The 16306-nt window shown below is 45.3% G+C and overlaps 3 protein-coding genes across 5 annotated transcripts; all 3 read right to left on the reverse strand.

Moving 5' to 3' along the window:
* Positions 1 to 18: 18 nt before the first annotated feature.
* Positions 19 to 3407, reverse strand: LOC125551192 (2-carboxy-D-arabinitol-1-phosphatase). Its single transcript, XM_048714354.1, has 8 exons — positions 2924 to 3407; positions 2602 to 2818; positions 2408 to 2526; positions 1545 to 1643; positions 1286 to 1339; positions 1100 to 1198; positions 889 to 996; positions 19 to 571 (listed from the first exon to the last, which is right to left on the reverse strand). The coding sequence occupies exons 1-8, from the start codon at positions 3338 to 3340 to the stop codon at positions 197 to 199; spliced, it is 1488 nt and encodes a 495-aa protein (XP_048570311.1). The 5' UTR covers positions 3341 to 3407; the 3' UTR covers positions 19 to 196.
* A 178-nt stretch (positions 3408 to 3585) lies between these two features.
* Positions 3586 to 6423, reverse strand: LOC125551190 (probable ATP-dependent RNA helicase ddx5). 2 transcript variants are annotated; one of them, XM_048714352.1, is made up of 6 exons: positions 5636 to 6423; positions 5422 to 5510; positions 5200 to 5299; positions 4708 to 4959; positions 4372 to 4541; positions 3586 to 4089 (listed from the first exon to the last, which is right to left on the reverse strand). In XM_048714352.1, exons 1-6 carry the CDS (start codon positions 6287 to 6289, stop codon positions 3810 to 3812), a joined length of 1545 nt encoding a protein of 514 aa, XP_048570309.1. In that variant the 5' UTR covers positions 6290 to 6423; the 3' UTR covers positions 3586 to 3809. The 2 variants fall into 2 exon arrangements, with proteins under 2 accessions (XP_048570309.1, XP_048570310.1); XM_048714353.1 differs by having other exon boundaries at positions 5422 to 5507; positions 5633 to 6423.
* Positions 6424 to 7104: 681 nt separating this feature from the next.
* Positions 7105 to 11820, reverse strand: LOC125551194 (protein GRAVITROPIC IN THE LIGHT 1-like). 2 transcript variants are annotated; one of them, XM_048714358.1, is made up of 2 exons: positions 11561 to 11820; positions 7105 to 8822 (listed from the first exon to the last, which is right to left on the reverse strand). In XM_048714358.1, exon 2 carries the CDS (start codon positions 8744 to 8746, stop codon positions 7478 to 7480), a length of 1269 nt encoding a protein of 422 aa, XP_048570315.1. In that variant the 5' UTR covers positions 8747 to 8822; positions 11561 to 11820; the 3' UTR covers positions 7105 to 7477. The 2 variants fall into 2 exon arrangements, with proteins under 2 accessions (XP_048570315.1, XP_048570314.1); XM_048714357.1 differs by having other exon boundaries at positions 7105 to 8810; positions 11561 to 11818.
* Positions 11821 to 16306: the final 4486 nt, after the last annotated feature.

Consider the following 16306-nt stretch of genomic DNA (forward strand, 5'->3'; position numbering starts at 1 on the left):
TTGGAAACTTATGCTGTATAGTGAATGAAATAATCTTCACAAATAAAAACCAGGAAGATGCCATTTACATCAGTGTATGATATCTACAAGCTCAATTCATTTTCCTTAAGGATCGTACTCCCACCAAGAAATGGAAGATGTTTCTTTTTACAGCGAAAGAAAGGGAGATGTTAATTACCTCTGTACAAAAATTAATTCAGAATTCATCATTGTTTTCTGTTGATTTTGTGATGGGTAACGACCATCTGCCCAAATGGGCCGTGTAATTCGTGCATCTGACGATACCTCCTCCTTTCGGCCCATCCGGAAAATCGATCACGCTGATGCTGCCGTCGTCCAGATGAAAAGATGGCATGTAATCCATTGTTAGGTTCAGACACCTGCAGAGCAGTCCTAGGTGGATGGCAGGATGGCCGATGGCGACAACGACTTGGTCTGACTCAGCACCATCATCCTCTGGCAATTCGTTTACCAAAGCTTGCCATGCATCCTCTGACTGAGCCCACAATGTCTTTAGCTTTTGGTGTTCCATGCCGCCCATCCAACCAGACTGAACTATCTGTTCAAGGCTCTGCAGAGAACGGGGGGATTGTTAATTTTCAGCCCCGGAAATGTGAAATGTTTATGTTTGGTTTTGTAAAGTTTCCGAGTAACAGTCTAATTTCCCTTAGAGAAAGGTGCCAGCCAATGTGCGCATGAGATAGCTTTAACAATAAAAGGAAGTATATGATCATTGCTAATAGTAGTTCTGAATTACAGATGTCATGGTGTCTTCGTAATGAATTCATCTCAATGACGTTTCAGCCTTTCAGGACATATAAAAGGCCTTCAAAGTAGAGCTAGTGTAATGCCGCTCATCATAACCACAGAAACTGTAAATGGTCTAACCTTTTGCTTTGTTAGAAAGGCATCATCAATTTCGAGTCCGAGCAAATTCTTCATTTCAACGTAACGAGGCACACAGTCAGCACCTAAGCAATCAGCAGCCTCTTGGACCTGCAAGTGACTCCATGAGATCAGATCACACAGGTGAAAAATTGGTACAAATAAGATAGAAAGCAACTAACTAAATGTTGCGGTTAGTGAAACTTATATTTACCTCACATATGGCAGTTGCGGTATCAACAGCTGCGACTTGTGGGCTACAGATAATACTGTTCACCTTCAGATCTAGAAGCAGTTCCGCGGTCTTCTGAGCCTGAAAGTGTGTGACCGAATATGAGCTTAGCTGTTGTACTGGAAAGGAAATAAATTGGTGCTGTACGACAGACAAAATGTGAATTACCTGTATAACACCCAGCATGTTCAGCGGTGCATAACCCACTCCGCCTAAACTACCCTGGAGTTCAAAAGGACATTATATGTAACTCAAAAGAGTACAAATGGTGCGGTGTGCTATTAAAGATATATAGTTTTCACTGCCATAGGTGTCTAGATCATTAATTCTAGGAATTAGAAAATAAGATCCTGGTGCCTTCACGGCTTGATCCCAAGAACAAGTGCAACTTTCTTCATGCATGCGTGCACACAAGGAAAATCCATACCTCAGAACTGCTCTGTGTAGCCCCTTGACAAACTAGAATGATCCGCTTGCTTGACTTTCTACCTGCAGAACTTTCGGCAGAAATAGGAGAGTTCGGGGTCTGTACAAAATACAAACATGAGCAAAAGACTAAACCACATTTTTCATTTGTTTGATTACTTCATCTCTGTTTTCTCTGGAAACATATGTGTTGTCTTATTAAAACAGTGGAAATAAGCCACCATGCTTGCTCATAAGTGCTAGAAACTGACATGACAAATAACACTAATAATTCATCTATTACTTCGCAAGAAGCCTGAAAAAAGAGGACACCTCACAACAAGTCAACATTGTCAAACAATGGTATTGAGACAGATAAGTAATGCTCGGTGGTTGAAATATGTCATTAATAATAATAGCAAGTAAGTGCAGTGGAATCGACAACTTTCATTAACATTAGTTGCATTCCTGCAACTATCTAGAAGCAGAGGAAATATGCTCAATGCAATTTTTCCATACTGAAGATGTATTGTTGCTTCAAAGTTCAAACTTCCCACAACATTTACAATGTTTTATGAACACCTAATTATCCTGCACATTATTCTAAAGCACCTAAGTTGTATCCGCTGATGGCAATAAGATTGCAGCAAATCTAGCAATATAAATTAAGCCGGCTACCCTGCTAGTTCCTTTAATCTCGAAGTTGATCTAAGAATAGAAGATCTTGTGCTAACAGAAACAGGCGAGGAGTAGAAAGTTCATATTAATAGTGTGTTTCGGATTTTCAATAAGCATGAAAGTCAAGTTTCAGCACACTGCGTCAACAGAAATTTTTTGGTTGCAAAGGGAAGTAAAGTTCAGTTATGCGAACAAAGTTACACTCACCTGATTTAAGCGGTTAAGGCACACATTTGGAGGGCGTCCACCGGGCTGTGGGGTGAAATCCAGCACACTAGCGCCACAGTTGCTTTGGAGCAGAGTCCGAAAGTACTCCGTGCCAAGTCCTAAACACAAACACGCCAACTGTAAACACGCCCTAAGCATTATAACATCCAAATCAAAATCTGGTTACACCATACCCAGGGATGTGGCGACGAGCGCTTGGTTAACTGCATTGTGCGCAACCACAAGCACGGACTTGCCCTCGTGTGTCAGGATCCTCTCCCAGCAGCCCTGGGCTCGGTCCCAGAGCTCCCGCACTGGGTAGTGCCCATCGATGCTGCAGTCTGATGGACTCTTCTGCCACTGCTGGAACAGAGCCCCGTACTTCTCCTTCCCTTCATGCTTCAAGAGCCCCTGCAAACAAATCCCGCTCGTCAGTGTGGCATTTCCGCAGGCACCTGCCGGCTGCCAAGCATTTGCACAAACATCAAGCGAGCGAGCGAGCGAGCAGGTGCCCACCTGGAAGGAATAGAGGTCGATCTCGCGGAGGTCGTAGTCCGGGATGAGGTCCTTATCGCGGCTGTCCCAGATGATCTCCGCGGTGCGGCGGGACCGGGCGAGCGGGCTGGTGAAGCAGGCGTCGAAGGAGTCGGCGAGGAGCATGAGGCGGGATGTCTCGGCCTGGGACTCCCCCTTGGGCGTGAGCACGGAGAAGTCGGAGCTCCCCTGGATGCGTCCGTCCGCGTTCCAGGTGCTCTGCCCGTGCCGCACCAGCACCACCCGCTTTGCCTCCGCCAGCGCCGGCAGCGGCGGGCGGCTCGGGGACCTATCAAGCTCTCGCACGCTCGAGCAGCGGATGCACGAGGCAGCGCTGCCACCCGGTCGCCGGTGAGCGGTGGCCGGCGACGGCGGCGGGGTGGGAGCGAGGAGGAGCATTGGTGGGATTTTATCCGCCCCTCTGATTTGGACGGTACCCAGAAGGATGTGTGGTTTGGGTCGAGTTTCCCGCGAAGATGTCCCCGAAGAAGAACCCGTAGGACGCGGATTTTACAAATTACGCCTTCCATTCAAGAAGACGTATGATACAACATAAACTATTTTTGTGTGTTGCAAAATTCTGTCAGAACATACAAGGATTTGGTGAGCACAGCAAAAACTTACATTTCGTCTTCAAACAAAACTCATCGCAACAGTTCCTTTCAGATAATAATATATAGAATGCACTTTGGTTCTTACAGGAAGGGCCTTGTCGCATATTCATCATAAAATTTAAATTCAAATGCGCTACATCAAGGCAAGAGATAATAATCGACACACGAGAATTACATGGAAAAGAAGAAGGCAAAACACTTAGACGCTGACAAAATTGCTCGGTGACCCCGCATAAGTAGAAAGGAATATTGCATCAGGAGTGATTCTGGTCAATTAATTGTCTTAGCAACTTAGGCACCGCCTGTCCACTGTTTGCAAGAACATCAGCCAAGGGCTTTGCATGAGCAGCATCAGTCTTAGAGACGATAACATGCACCTCCCCTGCAACCGTGTGACGAGCTATCCTGGTGAGGATCTCAACATAATCGTCAAATGAAGCAGGCAAGTCCGCGACCAACACAATCTCAAATTCCTCCACGCCTGATGTTGCCAAGCTCTCACAGCCTTTCACAAGGACATTGATAAGCCCCATGCTGCAATTAGATACAAAGGAACACGCAAGTTGTCAATGTCACAGTGCCACAACACAGTTATTAATCAAAAAAGTGGTGCAGCTAAAAATTATCTGAAAGTGAAAACACATTTTCTCAGATTGAAAAGTTTTGAAATGTGGTGCCTTGCCACCAAATATGGCTTCAAATTGAAAAGTTTTTGGGGGGGAGGGGGGGGGGGATTGGCTATGTTTCACATGTTCTCAGTTTGTCTTCTGAGATAGGGAATGTCACAAAAAGAAATATTGAAATGGTTCGCTGTACCTGCTGCATACGGTAAAGGTGCTTCCTTGCGAGCCATCATTCACTGTGAGAATTTCCAGTTTAAGGGATGAAGAGAGTTTCTGCGCTTCATTATCATTCGCGGCCACTAGCAAAACCTTTGCTGTCTTACTAGCATGGTTTTCTAAAACATTCTCAAGAATTTCCTTAACCTGAAAATAAGTAAAGAGCTTGTCAGTGTCCTGAGTAATCAGCAAAATGTTCTAAAGTTTAATCAACTGCAGCTAAAAAACTATGAACCATGAATTCAGGACATGCATGTCAGTAGGTAATGAAGTACGAATGAACGGGACTTCTCCGTCTGCATACTCCAATTACCTTTGATGTCTTTTCCCCTTTAGTACAGAAGTGTACATGCTGTGCTACAAATGCGCTTCGAGAAGTAACAGAATCATTTGTGCTAAGCTTTGTAATTCTCCCATGTAGTAGATTTCTTGCCACTGTTGCCGCACTCTGGTCACATTGACCACTAAATATAGTTACCTGTGCATCACTTGATATGGTACCTCGAATAGAACAAAGTTCTTTGATGATATTAAGGTCCATGAAATCCTTTAGTCCATCAATGACCTGTTAGAAGAAGTTATTCTTGATGTTAGCATAACTAGATTACTGACAATGCTAGGACTTGACAGTAAATAAAATTTGTGAGGCCATTAAGTATACTGGGTTAAGGCTATACTGCTTGCTAAAAGAATTGCAGAGCACATAGCTTTCAAAGTGAAATACTGACAAGCATCAGGATGATAAGTACAAGTGAACTGATATGAAATATCATCAAGAAGACACCAAAATATCAAATTTTCGCACCAGCATTGATACATTCGATATGTCAATTGCCTTTAGTGAGACCAGTTCAAGGAGCCTCTCCGGGGTAGATATAAGAAACTCGGGCTCGCAGCTCTTTAGTCTGATAGAGACAACAGAAAATGAATTAGGATTGCACATACAAATGCATCCATAGGCTCTACAGTCACAAGATATTCACATTCATGATACTGTATCTGAGACTAGTGATTGAAATAAACATACCCAGAAATCTGGTGTTCTATGGAAGCGCCAGGATGCAAGCTCACTGAATGTATTCCAAGAGACTTCAACGGTTTACATATTGAACGGGCCTGTTCAAGCAATGAAGCAATACCAAATAAATCACTAGATCAATTAACCCTTGTTCCTGGTGGTACTACTAGACATTGCAGCATCAAGAACAAGAAGGTGGAGAGAGCCGGATGTTAATACTCACTTGCACCGCCTTTTCCTGGGAAGGGACGAGGTAGAGGAGGAAGGGGCATGAGACGACCACTCCAAGCTTCTCCTTCCTGGCGACGATGTCGCAGGCCGTGGAGACGAGCCACGCCGTCTGCTCCCGGGTGGCGTACTGGTAGCTGGTGTCGAGCACGTCCGAAGGCGGGGACGCCGCGCAGGACTTCCAGAGCTCCATGCCCCAGGAGGCGGTGTCGTGGATGCCGCCGCCGTCCTCCTCGGATGCCCCAGCCCCGTCCCGGATGGCGTTGAGGCAGACCACCAGGAACTTGGACGGCCGGTCATACTCCAGCCGGTCCTCCCCCGTCTCCTTCTTCCGCACGGGTATGGCATTAGGACCGGTGGCCCGCTCCTGCTTCTTGGAACCCTTGCTCTTCTTCTTGTCGTGGTCGTCGTTGGTGTCAGCGGCGTCTTCGGCCTTGCGCTTCTTGCCGTGGCGCTCGTTGAAGGGGTCCTCGGGGCAAGGGAGGGAGAAGCACATGCCCTCGCAGCCGCGGCGCTTGCCGGTCTTGCGGCGGCGCTTGGAGGCGATGATGGCGGCGACGCGCGTGGAGACGGCGTTCTCGCTGCTGCGCATCCGCTTGCGGCGCACCTTCCCGCGCTTCCGCGCGAGCGCGTCGTCGCCCTTTGGCATCCCGCTCGCTTGCTCCGGCCAACCTAACACACAACGGCAGGACCGCGCCGCCGCACCCGCTCTAAAACCTAGCAAAGAACCCCCGTCTCCTCTGCTCTCGCACGAACAGGGCCGGCGAGAATGAGATTGGCCAGAACGGATGGGGGGGTTGGTAGAAGAGAAGAAGCCCGCACGATGGTAAAGCCGTGCAGCCCATTTTGGAAAGGCTCGGGCCCATTCAGTTAGAAGGCCTAGCCCAACGAGCCAGGGCGTAAATGCTAGAAATCGGCAGCCGGGCCATCACTGAGGACATTTTTTTTAACGCCGTACAGATGCAAGCGGTCATATAAACGCGCATACGCTTACCCTTATAAACGCGCGCACACACACTACCCCTATAAACACCTCCGAGAGACTGAACCGGCATATCATCTTGAGATTCACGAAGTCACTGTAGGCGTCTCGTCGTCGACAGGAACGTCTCCTCATCGAATGCATCATCTTGAGATTCACGAAGTCACTGTAGGCGTCTCGTCGTCGATAGGAATGTCTCCTCATCGAATGCACATCGCAGGAAATCCTGAAATAAATCCGCATCGCTGGACGTTGATGCTTACAGTTATTCCATTTGTACGTGTACGTATCCCAAGTGTGTATGTCTCAAAAAAAACATATCCCAAGTGTGTAAACCTCCGAATCTGCTATATCAATGGGAAAATACACAGTGATGTCAAAAGAAATGTAAGATACACAGAATTTTGCGTATTCACGAAAAACTGTGAAACCTCAAAATTTACACAGTACAGAACACAAACAAAATTACAGTACACATATAGTATTACAGTACAAAAACCAGATTAGACACCAACAAGAATACTTACATACAGTACATGGCAACATGAAAAGGGTTGTGCAGTCATCACATAGGCTGCAACATCCAAATCAGACCAACAATATATATATACCAAACACTGGACAGGATTACATCACGCAACAGAGAGAATAAACATTCTAGTCTTAAAAAGACAAGCATATGAAGGTCTTTCACAAACGTGTTGCTATAGACTACCACATTTCATCTGAATAACATCCTTTCAGGTAGCATCACACACGACACAGACACACAAAGTCCCCCGCCATTTCAGATGCAACTAAATGAGCCCACAGGAACTAATACGCCCTGAATCTTCCCAAGCAACTGCAGCATTTTCAGTCAGCATATTTAACATCTGAAAGGTACACTCGGGCCTGTATGACGCTAGTCCCAATCAAGAAACCAGGCATCACCATTAAACCTACTTTAGGCCTGTCGGCACTTTCATCCAAGACCATGTTCTTCACCACACTTTCCATGTGAATCTCCGAGAACTCGCTTCCCTTTTTCACTTGGAAGACCCTGACCTTTGGATCGAAAGAGTATGCCAGCCTATGCAATAACCATATGGACTTCGCCAACTTGAGAAATGCCTGATAGAAAGCTGTCCTTGGATGGCCACCGCTCATGACGTAGTTTCTCTGATCCATGTTACCGAAGAAAGAGCCTTCCATTTTTTGATGCACAAGTAACAGGTATTTGCTTCTGCAGAACTTCCCGAAAACCGAATCTGGGTTCTGGCTCAATACATCAAGAGGATCCATGGCTCGCACTGCAAGGAACTGGTGGAAGAAAGCCTCATTGGACACACTGGCAGTAGCAGCCTTGATGGAAAAGCTCTCTTCATGGAAACCACTGAACATTCTTTGGCAGATATAGGACTCAAATGCATACTTCTTATGAGCTCTCCTTGTGTAAACTACATCAGGTTCAATTGCGTTAGCAGCCGCATCGAGATCCCACCCAGCAGCTTTCATCATGTTGATCAAGGGCTTTGAGAAATCGTGTATTGATTGGTATGCATTATCAGCAGCAGATGTAAATAAACTTGGTGTCAGCTCAATAGAGAAGTAGTTCTCTTCTTCATCAGATTCCTCAGATTCTTTGTTAAGTAAGCCCCTCTGTTTCAATTTCTTCTCCAGCTTTGATTTCCGATGCTTCGCCTCATCGATTTGCTGCTGTAAAAGGGTAATCTCGGTATCTCTATTCTGGATCTGTGACTGGAACTTCTTCACCATGACCTCATATGTCTTTAGCAAGTTCTGCTGCTCCTGTATTTCAGAAAGCAAGCGTGAATCTTGAGGTGATGCTGCTACTGGCTTAGGATTTTTCTCTCTGTAAGTATGCTTGAGTTCTGAAAGCCTCGTGAGCTCATCTATGACAAGCTTATCAGCAGTTTGGATCTTGTCCGGGTCATAAGGGGTGTGAGCTTCCTGCAGCTGAATGTATGCAGCTTTTAAAGAGGATATGTTGTTGAATATCCTTCCAATCATACTGTCCATCGTGTCCATGTTCTGATTCATAGTTTCATCAATTGGCTGAGGATAAACTTTCTGACTATTGTTATCATAAATTTGTGACTCCTTGGAGCCTGGTCGGATCATTACTTCTTGCCCTCAGGAACAACAAAGTTAGTTGTCTTCAATCAAAGTACAGGTGGACATCCACCTGCAAAAGCAACTACTGAGTTCAGGTCATAATTTACAGGACAAAAATATGAACTGCATAAGTGGCCAGAATAGGAATGGCTCAAAAGCGACCTTCGTAAGTATTTCACATCCTATAATAAGAAGAGAAAGAGATTCAGACAAAGTAAACTACAACATGCTCTGGGTTGCTGTAAGACAGAGATTAATACAACCACACCCTCATAATCTCAAGCTTGAACAACAGATGTTCCATAACATGACCTCCATGCCACCCAACCCAAAAACGAAAAAGATCAGAAAAACATTGAGTAATCGAGCAGGACATCTAACAATAGTCAATGATCAGTCGATCTCCCAAGATGAACGGTAAGAACCGCATTTTACGCATTAGGCTGCTGACCTTTAAGGAGTCAAGAGAAGATTCATTTCAAGTCATATGGTCCATGGGACTATGAGTACAAGAAGCTATAATGCAGGTAGCCTATATGGAGAAACCAATGGCAACATTAGATACCAATCACCAGTGGCGGAGCTACGGCTGGGCCAAACCAGGCCATGGCCCGCCCAATCCAGCAAGATTTCAGTCAAGAGCAGCGCTGAATCTGGGCCCTAAGAGCAAAGTTTTAATGGTATTTGTTAACCTGGCCTGTTTTGGCCCGCCCAGAGAAATGAATGTAGCTCCGCCACTGACAATCAGAGTCTCGGCACACCTTATGGCCTATCAACTCCCTGCCTCTTCACAGGTCGCTGAACCAGATTAAAAAGCTTCACTGTCACATATCCTACAGTGATGAAGATTATGTTGATTGCCTCCTAAGCAAGAAGCATGCGAATCCTAATCATACCTTGCTTCCCTCCCAAGCCTTGGCTATAGCGGGGCCAAATTCTATAAAAAGTTAGTATAAATGCACAGAGAAAACCTATAGTCTGAACTATCCTTGAATTTGCCCATTGTGCGCTAACAACCTATTGCAAACTCAATGCAGTAAATGTCATCTTTAGCAAAGGCCGCAGAGGACAAACTCTTGTAACATGTTCATTCAACCATATGATTTGACATGTTGGAGGCTAAAGCTTCTCCAGAAATGGCTTTTGGCTGGCTGCCCAGGGACATGGGTGGGCTGGCTTTTAGTTAGGCTGGTTTCCTGAGCTGTAATTAAAGTCCAAAATTTCTGGAATACCGCTGATGAAAAAGCTATCATGCTTTTTGCCAACTTAAGGGACAGTATGATCTGTGCATCTTTTTAGCATAAATTATTAAGTTGACTTGAAACTGGGAGTAGATGTTGGCATTATAGTAATTAAGACTCTCTTAATGTAAGTATGGAACGGCCCAAAATATGTAGCTTTCTATTGGAAGTAAATAATAATAAGCGCATATATACAATCTACATAAGATCAGTATGTCACCAAAACATTAGCAATACAATCCTGCGACGCTGACATGTCACAACATGGACGTGGATTGGTCTCAGAAGAGCTTTAATAAGAGAATTAGTGGAGTGTCATGTAGGAATGGTCTCCTTGAAATTCTTGTGGTCTCATCTCACCACCTCGTTGGTCTCCGGACTCCTTCCAACCTTGCGGCTAGGCAGCAGCAGCAGCTGACAGATTGATGCCGAAGACCTCAACTTCTACAGAATTTGCCTCCTCAACAGATTCTTGTTCTTCACACCCCGATTCGACCCACATCCCTGCCTCATGCCGTCCAGAATTTTGCCTACCCCACCCAACGTCGGTTGCATAGACCTAAACCTGTGGTTATGGTCGAGTACTAAGAGGAACATGACTACTTGTTCCCCAGCAGAGATAGGATGCTGCTCTACAATAGCTCTCAATCTCTAAACGAAGTACGGCAGTGCACAAATGAAAATTTGGGCCCTTGTTATCCTAAGCTGATTTGAGCAATTTGTGTCCTTGGAGTACTATCTCAAGTTTGATTTCCTATACTAGATATATCTATCGACCAAATGGCCATATGTTATATCATGTGTACTTTCTCTAGCCCTTAAGCTAAACAGCAGGTATGTCCACATTTAACAACTGGTTTGGCTAGTCTCACAATTAGGTGTTGTCGTTTCCTACCAAAATGATTCATCTAAAAAATAGAATCACACAATGTACTATGCTTAGCATTGGTATAAGCGGTGAGCGTTGAGAAAAGCACTGAGAATTTAGGGGCCGTTCGGAATCACTCCGCTCTGTAACTCCGCCGCGGAGCGGAGCGGCATGCAGTTCAATTTTAGCGAGCAGCGAAAGGGGTGCTCCGCCCGCTCCGCTCTCTGGCGGAGGAGCAGAGGATTCCCGGACACAGCCTTAGTATGGTTGTTTACTGGCCATATAGTAGTACCTTTTCAACATTGTCTGCGCTAATGAACGGTGAAAAGAATGCTAGAGAGAAGAAAAGCATATCAATGCCAGCAAAAGGAAGGCCGGCATTAAAAGTGCACATGAATCTGGTCTTGGCAGCATAATCCCAAAGATGAAAAACAGGGACAAATTGCTAGCATACAGAACATGTTGTGATCAGGAAACTAAAGGTTAAGCAGCACTTAATGTATTAATCAGCAAACTGAAATGTGGTGCATCAGTTATATGTAGTTTCAATCATTACGATACATCATAGTAGCACATGAAGGGTCAGATGAACTTTCGGATCAACCCGTATAAAATTAACACAGAGAGTCAAATCTACGGTATACAATTCGAGGTAGGCATGAAGTTGCTGATCCACTAGAACCAACCTCACCCCATGGCAAACAAGCTAACCTGATCCCGAGAGTGACGAGTTGGCGAGGTAGCACGCGGCGGAGGGGGTCCCGGCGGTGAAGAGTGAGCTGGGCGGGGGAATAGGCGACAGAGGTTGGGTCCGGCGGTGAGGACGCCAGCTACTCCAGAGGGGGGCGTCTCGGCGATCTGGATGCGGAGATCCGGGACGGCTAACAGCGGCCAGGTAGGAGGGGGTCGGGTGGTAGGGAGTGGGAATTAGGGAGGTGTGTTGTGGGAAGGGGGGGCGGTGCTCGCGTGGGATAGGAGACTGCCGACTGCACGCTTGGTCCTCAACTTTTTTATTTTGCGTATTAATTTGGGAGCTTTATTCAACATCAACCATCCCAGCAGAATCGCAAGTTACAAGAAAACTGGGAGTAGTAGAATCTATCCAGCACTCTGTCACCTCCAATGTGCTAGCCTACTTCGCAAAAAGATGGACAACAAAGTTTGCTGGTCTAAATACATGTTGAATAACAAAAATTTAAACAAAGATGCATGGGCGCCGTGACAGCTGGAAGAACCTGGCGCGAGTTGCAGAGATTGACAATCTCCAAACAGTCCGTCTCGACGACGACTTTATCATAGTCCCGAAGCTTTGCAAAAATAACACCATCTCGGACTGCAAGAGCTTCGGCAATAAGCGGGTCCGTGATGCCGGCATATGGTTTACACCATATTGCGTGTAGGGAAGTATAGGAGCGAGCCACCCTCCCACACCTCCACGACGCTCGTCCATAGAAACACTACCATCAGTGTTAATCTTCATCCTTTCGTCCTCTGGAGGTCGCCAGCCATGCCCAAGCATAATGCGTACATGCTCGCGAGGTAGATTAAGAAGCGCCAGTGTTTCTCTCATCAGCTTCATAGACTGAACATGATCAATCCGACCATTGTCATGGGTAATATTATTTTGAGATGTCCAGATAGACCACATGATTGGTGCAAGCTTTGCCCTATCAACCTCTGAAAATATAGGACCACAACTGTTTATCTGTCTCTGAAGATTTCGTTATCGTCCCTTCTTCTAGAGCATGTTGCTTGTTCTGAATCATTAGAGATTGATACACCGACTTTACAGTATAAGTCCCATTCCTCTCACCCACCCAAGCCAAAAAATCATCTCCCCCTCCTATGCGCAAAGAAATATTAAGAATTGCATCAACGTCCGGGGTATAAAAGAAGCTTTCACAAGATCACTTTTCCAAGTCCAGTTCTCATTATCAATAAGATCCGAGACAAGAGAAATTTGAGCATTACCAAGCCTTGCTACTGGGGTCATTTTTAGTATGTTTGGGATCCACTTATCATCCCAGATCGACACAGTTGTTGAAAGTGCTACTTATCGACTAGAGGGAGGTGAATAGGCGATTTTTATGAAAGTCTTCAAAACCCGAGGTCTTTGAAGACAAACAAGTAATTGAGCCTATATGATATGCAGCGAAAGATGAACTACACTAGACAAGCCATAGTCAAGTAAGCAATATAAAGAAAGCACGAAGACTAATAGCAGCTAGGTAGTGCGGAACGGAATGGAAGACAATATGAAGCCAAACAGGTAATAGTCTTCGCACAGTGAAGTCAAACAGATCAGGCAAACAAGCAATGACTTCACAAAGACAAATTGAAATGTAAAGAATGTAGGGGATAGAACCAGTAGCTTGGTGAAGACAAGGATTTGGTAGACCAGTTCCAGTTGCTGTAACAACTGTACGTCTAGTTAGGGAGGCCGAGATTGAACTCAGAAGACTGTGTCTTCACCTTATTCCCCTTGAGCTAAGGACACCCAGTCCTCGCCCAATCACTCTGGTAAGTCTTCAAGGTAAACTTCTAAACCTTCACAGACTCCGTTCACTGGCGATCCACAATGCTTGGATCCTCGAAACGTGATGCCTAACCGACTGGAGGATGCACAGTCCTCAAGTGTAACATGTCTTCAGGTCACGCGGATAGAAAGACTTCAGTGATGCCTAACACTCTTTGGCTCTGGGTGTTTTGGGCTTTGTCCTCGCAAGGATCTCTCTCTCAAAGGCTTCGGAGGTGGGTTGCTCTCAAACGACAAAAGCCGTGCACTAAGAGAAGCCACCAATTTATGGTGTAGGGGGTGGGCTATTTATAGTCAGGATGCAACCCAACATGATATGTCTGAAATGACCCTGGGTCACTACGGAACCAACACGTGTCCAACGGTCGGATTTCAAACACACGCGGCAGCTTGACTTGGGCTACAAGCAAAGCTGACTCATCCAACTCTGGACAAGATTTGCTATCATTGTCTTCGCTCGAAGACATAGGATTTTGGTTGAGCATCACTTTAGTCATCTGACTTTGTTCACTTGGACCCCACTTAACAGTACGGTGGTTCCTATGACTCGAGAAAGAAGAAAAGGAAACTACGAAAGAAACTATGTGTTCGCACTCCATAGTCTTCAAGTGAATGTCTTCATCGTCAGTATCTTCAACGTGAATGTCTTCACGAACCAGCATTGTCTTCAATGTCTTCATACATTTTTAGGGGTCATCTCTGGTAGGTAAACCGAATCATTGAGGGACTACTACCTATGTTATCCTGCAATTCTCACAAACACATTAGTCCTTCAACCATGTTTGTCGTCAAAACTCCAAAACCAACTAGGAGTGGCACTAGATGCACTTACAATCTCCCCCTTTTTGGTGATTGATGACAAACTGGTTGAAGTTTTCAACGGGGATAAAAGTATGTGAAAGTTAAAGTTCATAGGCATTGTCTTCATAGGTTGTAAGAGGCTCCCCCTCAAGATGTGCATATAAGTAGTTTGCCTTTGAATGCAAATGCACATGGCAGATTTTGCTTTATGGAGATCTTCTTCAACACATGAAGACAATTCATCATGCATACATAAAAGTAATGAAGATAATGAAATGCATAATGCAAAATGGGCGTCTGCAGAATGACTTCATGTGGGATTTATCATCGCATCATAAGGTAGCAGCAAAAGTGGCAGACGACCATCAAGTTTAAGTGTTACAACTCAAAAATGCAATAGTTTCAAGAACGAGAGTTGTAAGAACTTAGCAAAAATAAGCACCCTGAAGGAAATATGCCCTAGAGGCAATAATAAAGTTGTTATTTTATATTTACTTATTCATGGTAAATGTTTATTATTCATGCCAGAATTGTATTGATCGGAAACCTAAATACATGTGTGAATACATAGACAAACAATGTGTCCCTAGTGAGCCTCTGTTGGGGAACGTAGTAATTTCAAAAAAAATCCTACACACACGCAAGATCATGGTGATGCATAGCAACGAGAGGGGAGAGTATGTCTACGTACCCTCGTAGACCGAAAGCGGAAGCGTTTATCAACGCGGTTGATGTAGTCGTACACCTTCACGATCCATCCCGATCAAGTACCGAACATACGACACCTCCGCGTTCAGCACACGTTCAGCTCGATGAGGTCCTCGCCTTCTTGATCCAGCAAAAGGGGCGAAGTAGTAGATGAGTTCCGGCAGCACGACGGCGTGGTGACGGTGTTGGTGAAGAACAATCTCCGCAGGGCTTCGCCTAAGCACTACGAAAACTATTACAGAGGATAAACTATAGGGGACGGGGTAGCCGACACATGGCTTGGTGTTTCTTGATGTGTCTTGGGTGCTAGCCCTGCCCCTCTATTTATATGTTGAGCCTTGGGGGTCGAAACTTGGAGTAAAAGCCTCCACAAAGTCGGTTTCACCCGAAAGGCAAGAGTCCTTCTCGGACTCCAGGGCCAGACGCCAGGGTTTCTGGCGTCTGGACCCAGACGCCAGGGACCCTGGCGTCTGGTCCCTGGACTCCGCAAAACTTCCTTTTGCGCTTTCCAAAAACCTTGTGGGCTTTCCCCTTTGGCCCAAATAAAGTGTTCTCGTACCCAAACATTTCGGGAAACATCTGGAACCCCTTCCGGTGACCAGACACTATTATCCCATATATCAAACTTTATCTCCGGGCCATTCTGGAGTTCCTCGTCATGTCTGTGATCTTATCCGGAACTCCGAACAACATTCGGTTACCAACATACATAACTCATAAATACTATATCGTCAACAAACGTTAAGCGTGCGGAGCCTACGGGTTCGAGAACTATGTAGATATGACCGAGACATTTCTCTGGTCAATAACCAATAGCGGAACCTGGATGCCCATATTGGCTCCTACATATTCTACGAAGACCTTTGTCGGTTGAACCGCATAACAACATACATTGTTCCCTTTGTCATCGGTATGTTACTTGCCCGAGATTCGATCGTCGGTATCTCAATACCTAGTTCAATCTCGTTACCGGCAAGTCTCTTTACTCGTTCCGTAATGCATCATCCCGCAACTAACTCATTAGTTACATTGCTTGCAATGCTTATAGTGATGTGCATTACCGAGAGGGCCCAGAGATACCTCTCCGACAATCGAAGTGACAAATCCTGATCTTGATCTATGCCAACTCAACAAGTACCATCGGAGACACCTGTAGAGCACCTTTATAATCACCCAGTTACATTGTGACATTTGGTAGCACACAAAGTGTTCCTCCGGTATTCGGGAGTTGCATAATATCATAGTCATAGGAACATGTATAAGTCATGAAGAAAGCAATAGCAGCAAACTAAATGATCAAGTGCTAAGCTAACGGAATGGGTCAAGTCAATTACATCATTCTCCTAATGATGTGATCCCGTTTATCAAATGACAACTCATGTCTATGGTTAGGAACCACAACCATCTTTGAT

This window comes from Triticum urartu, chromosome 4 (genome assembly GCF_003073215.2).
Source record: "Triticum urartu cultivar G1812 chromosome 4, Tu2.1, whole genome shotgun sequence".
Taxonomy (NCBI): Eukaryota; Viridiplantae; Streptophyta; class Magnoliopsida; order Poales; family Poaceae; genus Triticum; species Triticum urartu.

What these genes read in the sequence shown, in the direction of transcription:
- LOC125551192 (XM_048714354.1), bottom strand. Translation starts at nt 3,340, where the DNA reads ATGCTCCTCCTCGCTCCCACCCCGCCGCCGTCGCCGGCCACCGCTCAC. An exon ending in GCTCGTCGCCACATCCCTGG is followed by an intron (nt 2,527 to 2,601) that starts GTATGGTGTAAC and finishes GTTTGTGTTTAG; the next exon opens with GACTTGGCACGGAGTACTTT. An exon ending in GCCTTAACCGCTTAAATCAG is followed by an intron (nt 1,644 to 2,407) that starts GTGAGTGTAACT and finishes TATTTTGTACAG; the next exon opens with ACCCCGAACTCTCCTATTTC.
- LOC125551190 (XM_048714352.1), bottom strand. Translation starts at nt 6,289, where the DNA reads ATGCCAAAGGGCGACGACGCGCTCGCGCGGAAGCGCGGGAAGGTGCGC. An exon ending in TATCGAATGTATCAATGCTG is followed by an intron (nt 4,960 to 5,199) that starts GTGCGAAAATTT and finishes TTCTTCTAACAG; the next exon opens with GTCATTGATGGACTAAAGGA. An exon ending in AAGGGGAAAAGACATCAAAG is followed by an intron (nt 4,542 to 4,707) that starts GTAATTGGAGTA and finishes ACTTATTTTCAG; the next exon opens with GTTAAGGAAATTCTTGAGAA.
- LOC125551194 (XM_048714358.1), bottom strand. Translation starts at nt 8,746, where the DNA reads ATGATCCGACCAGGCTCCAAGGAGTCACAAATTTATGATAACAATAGT.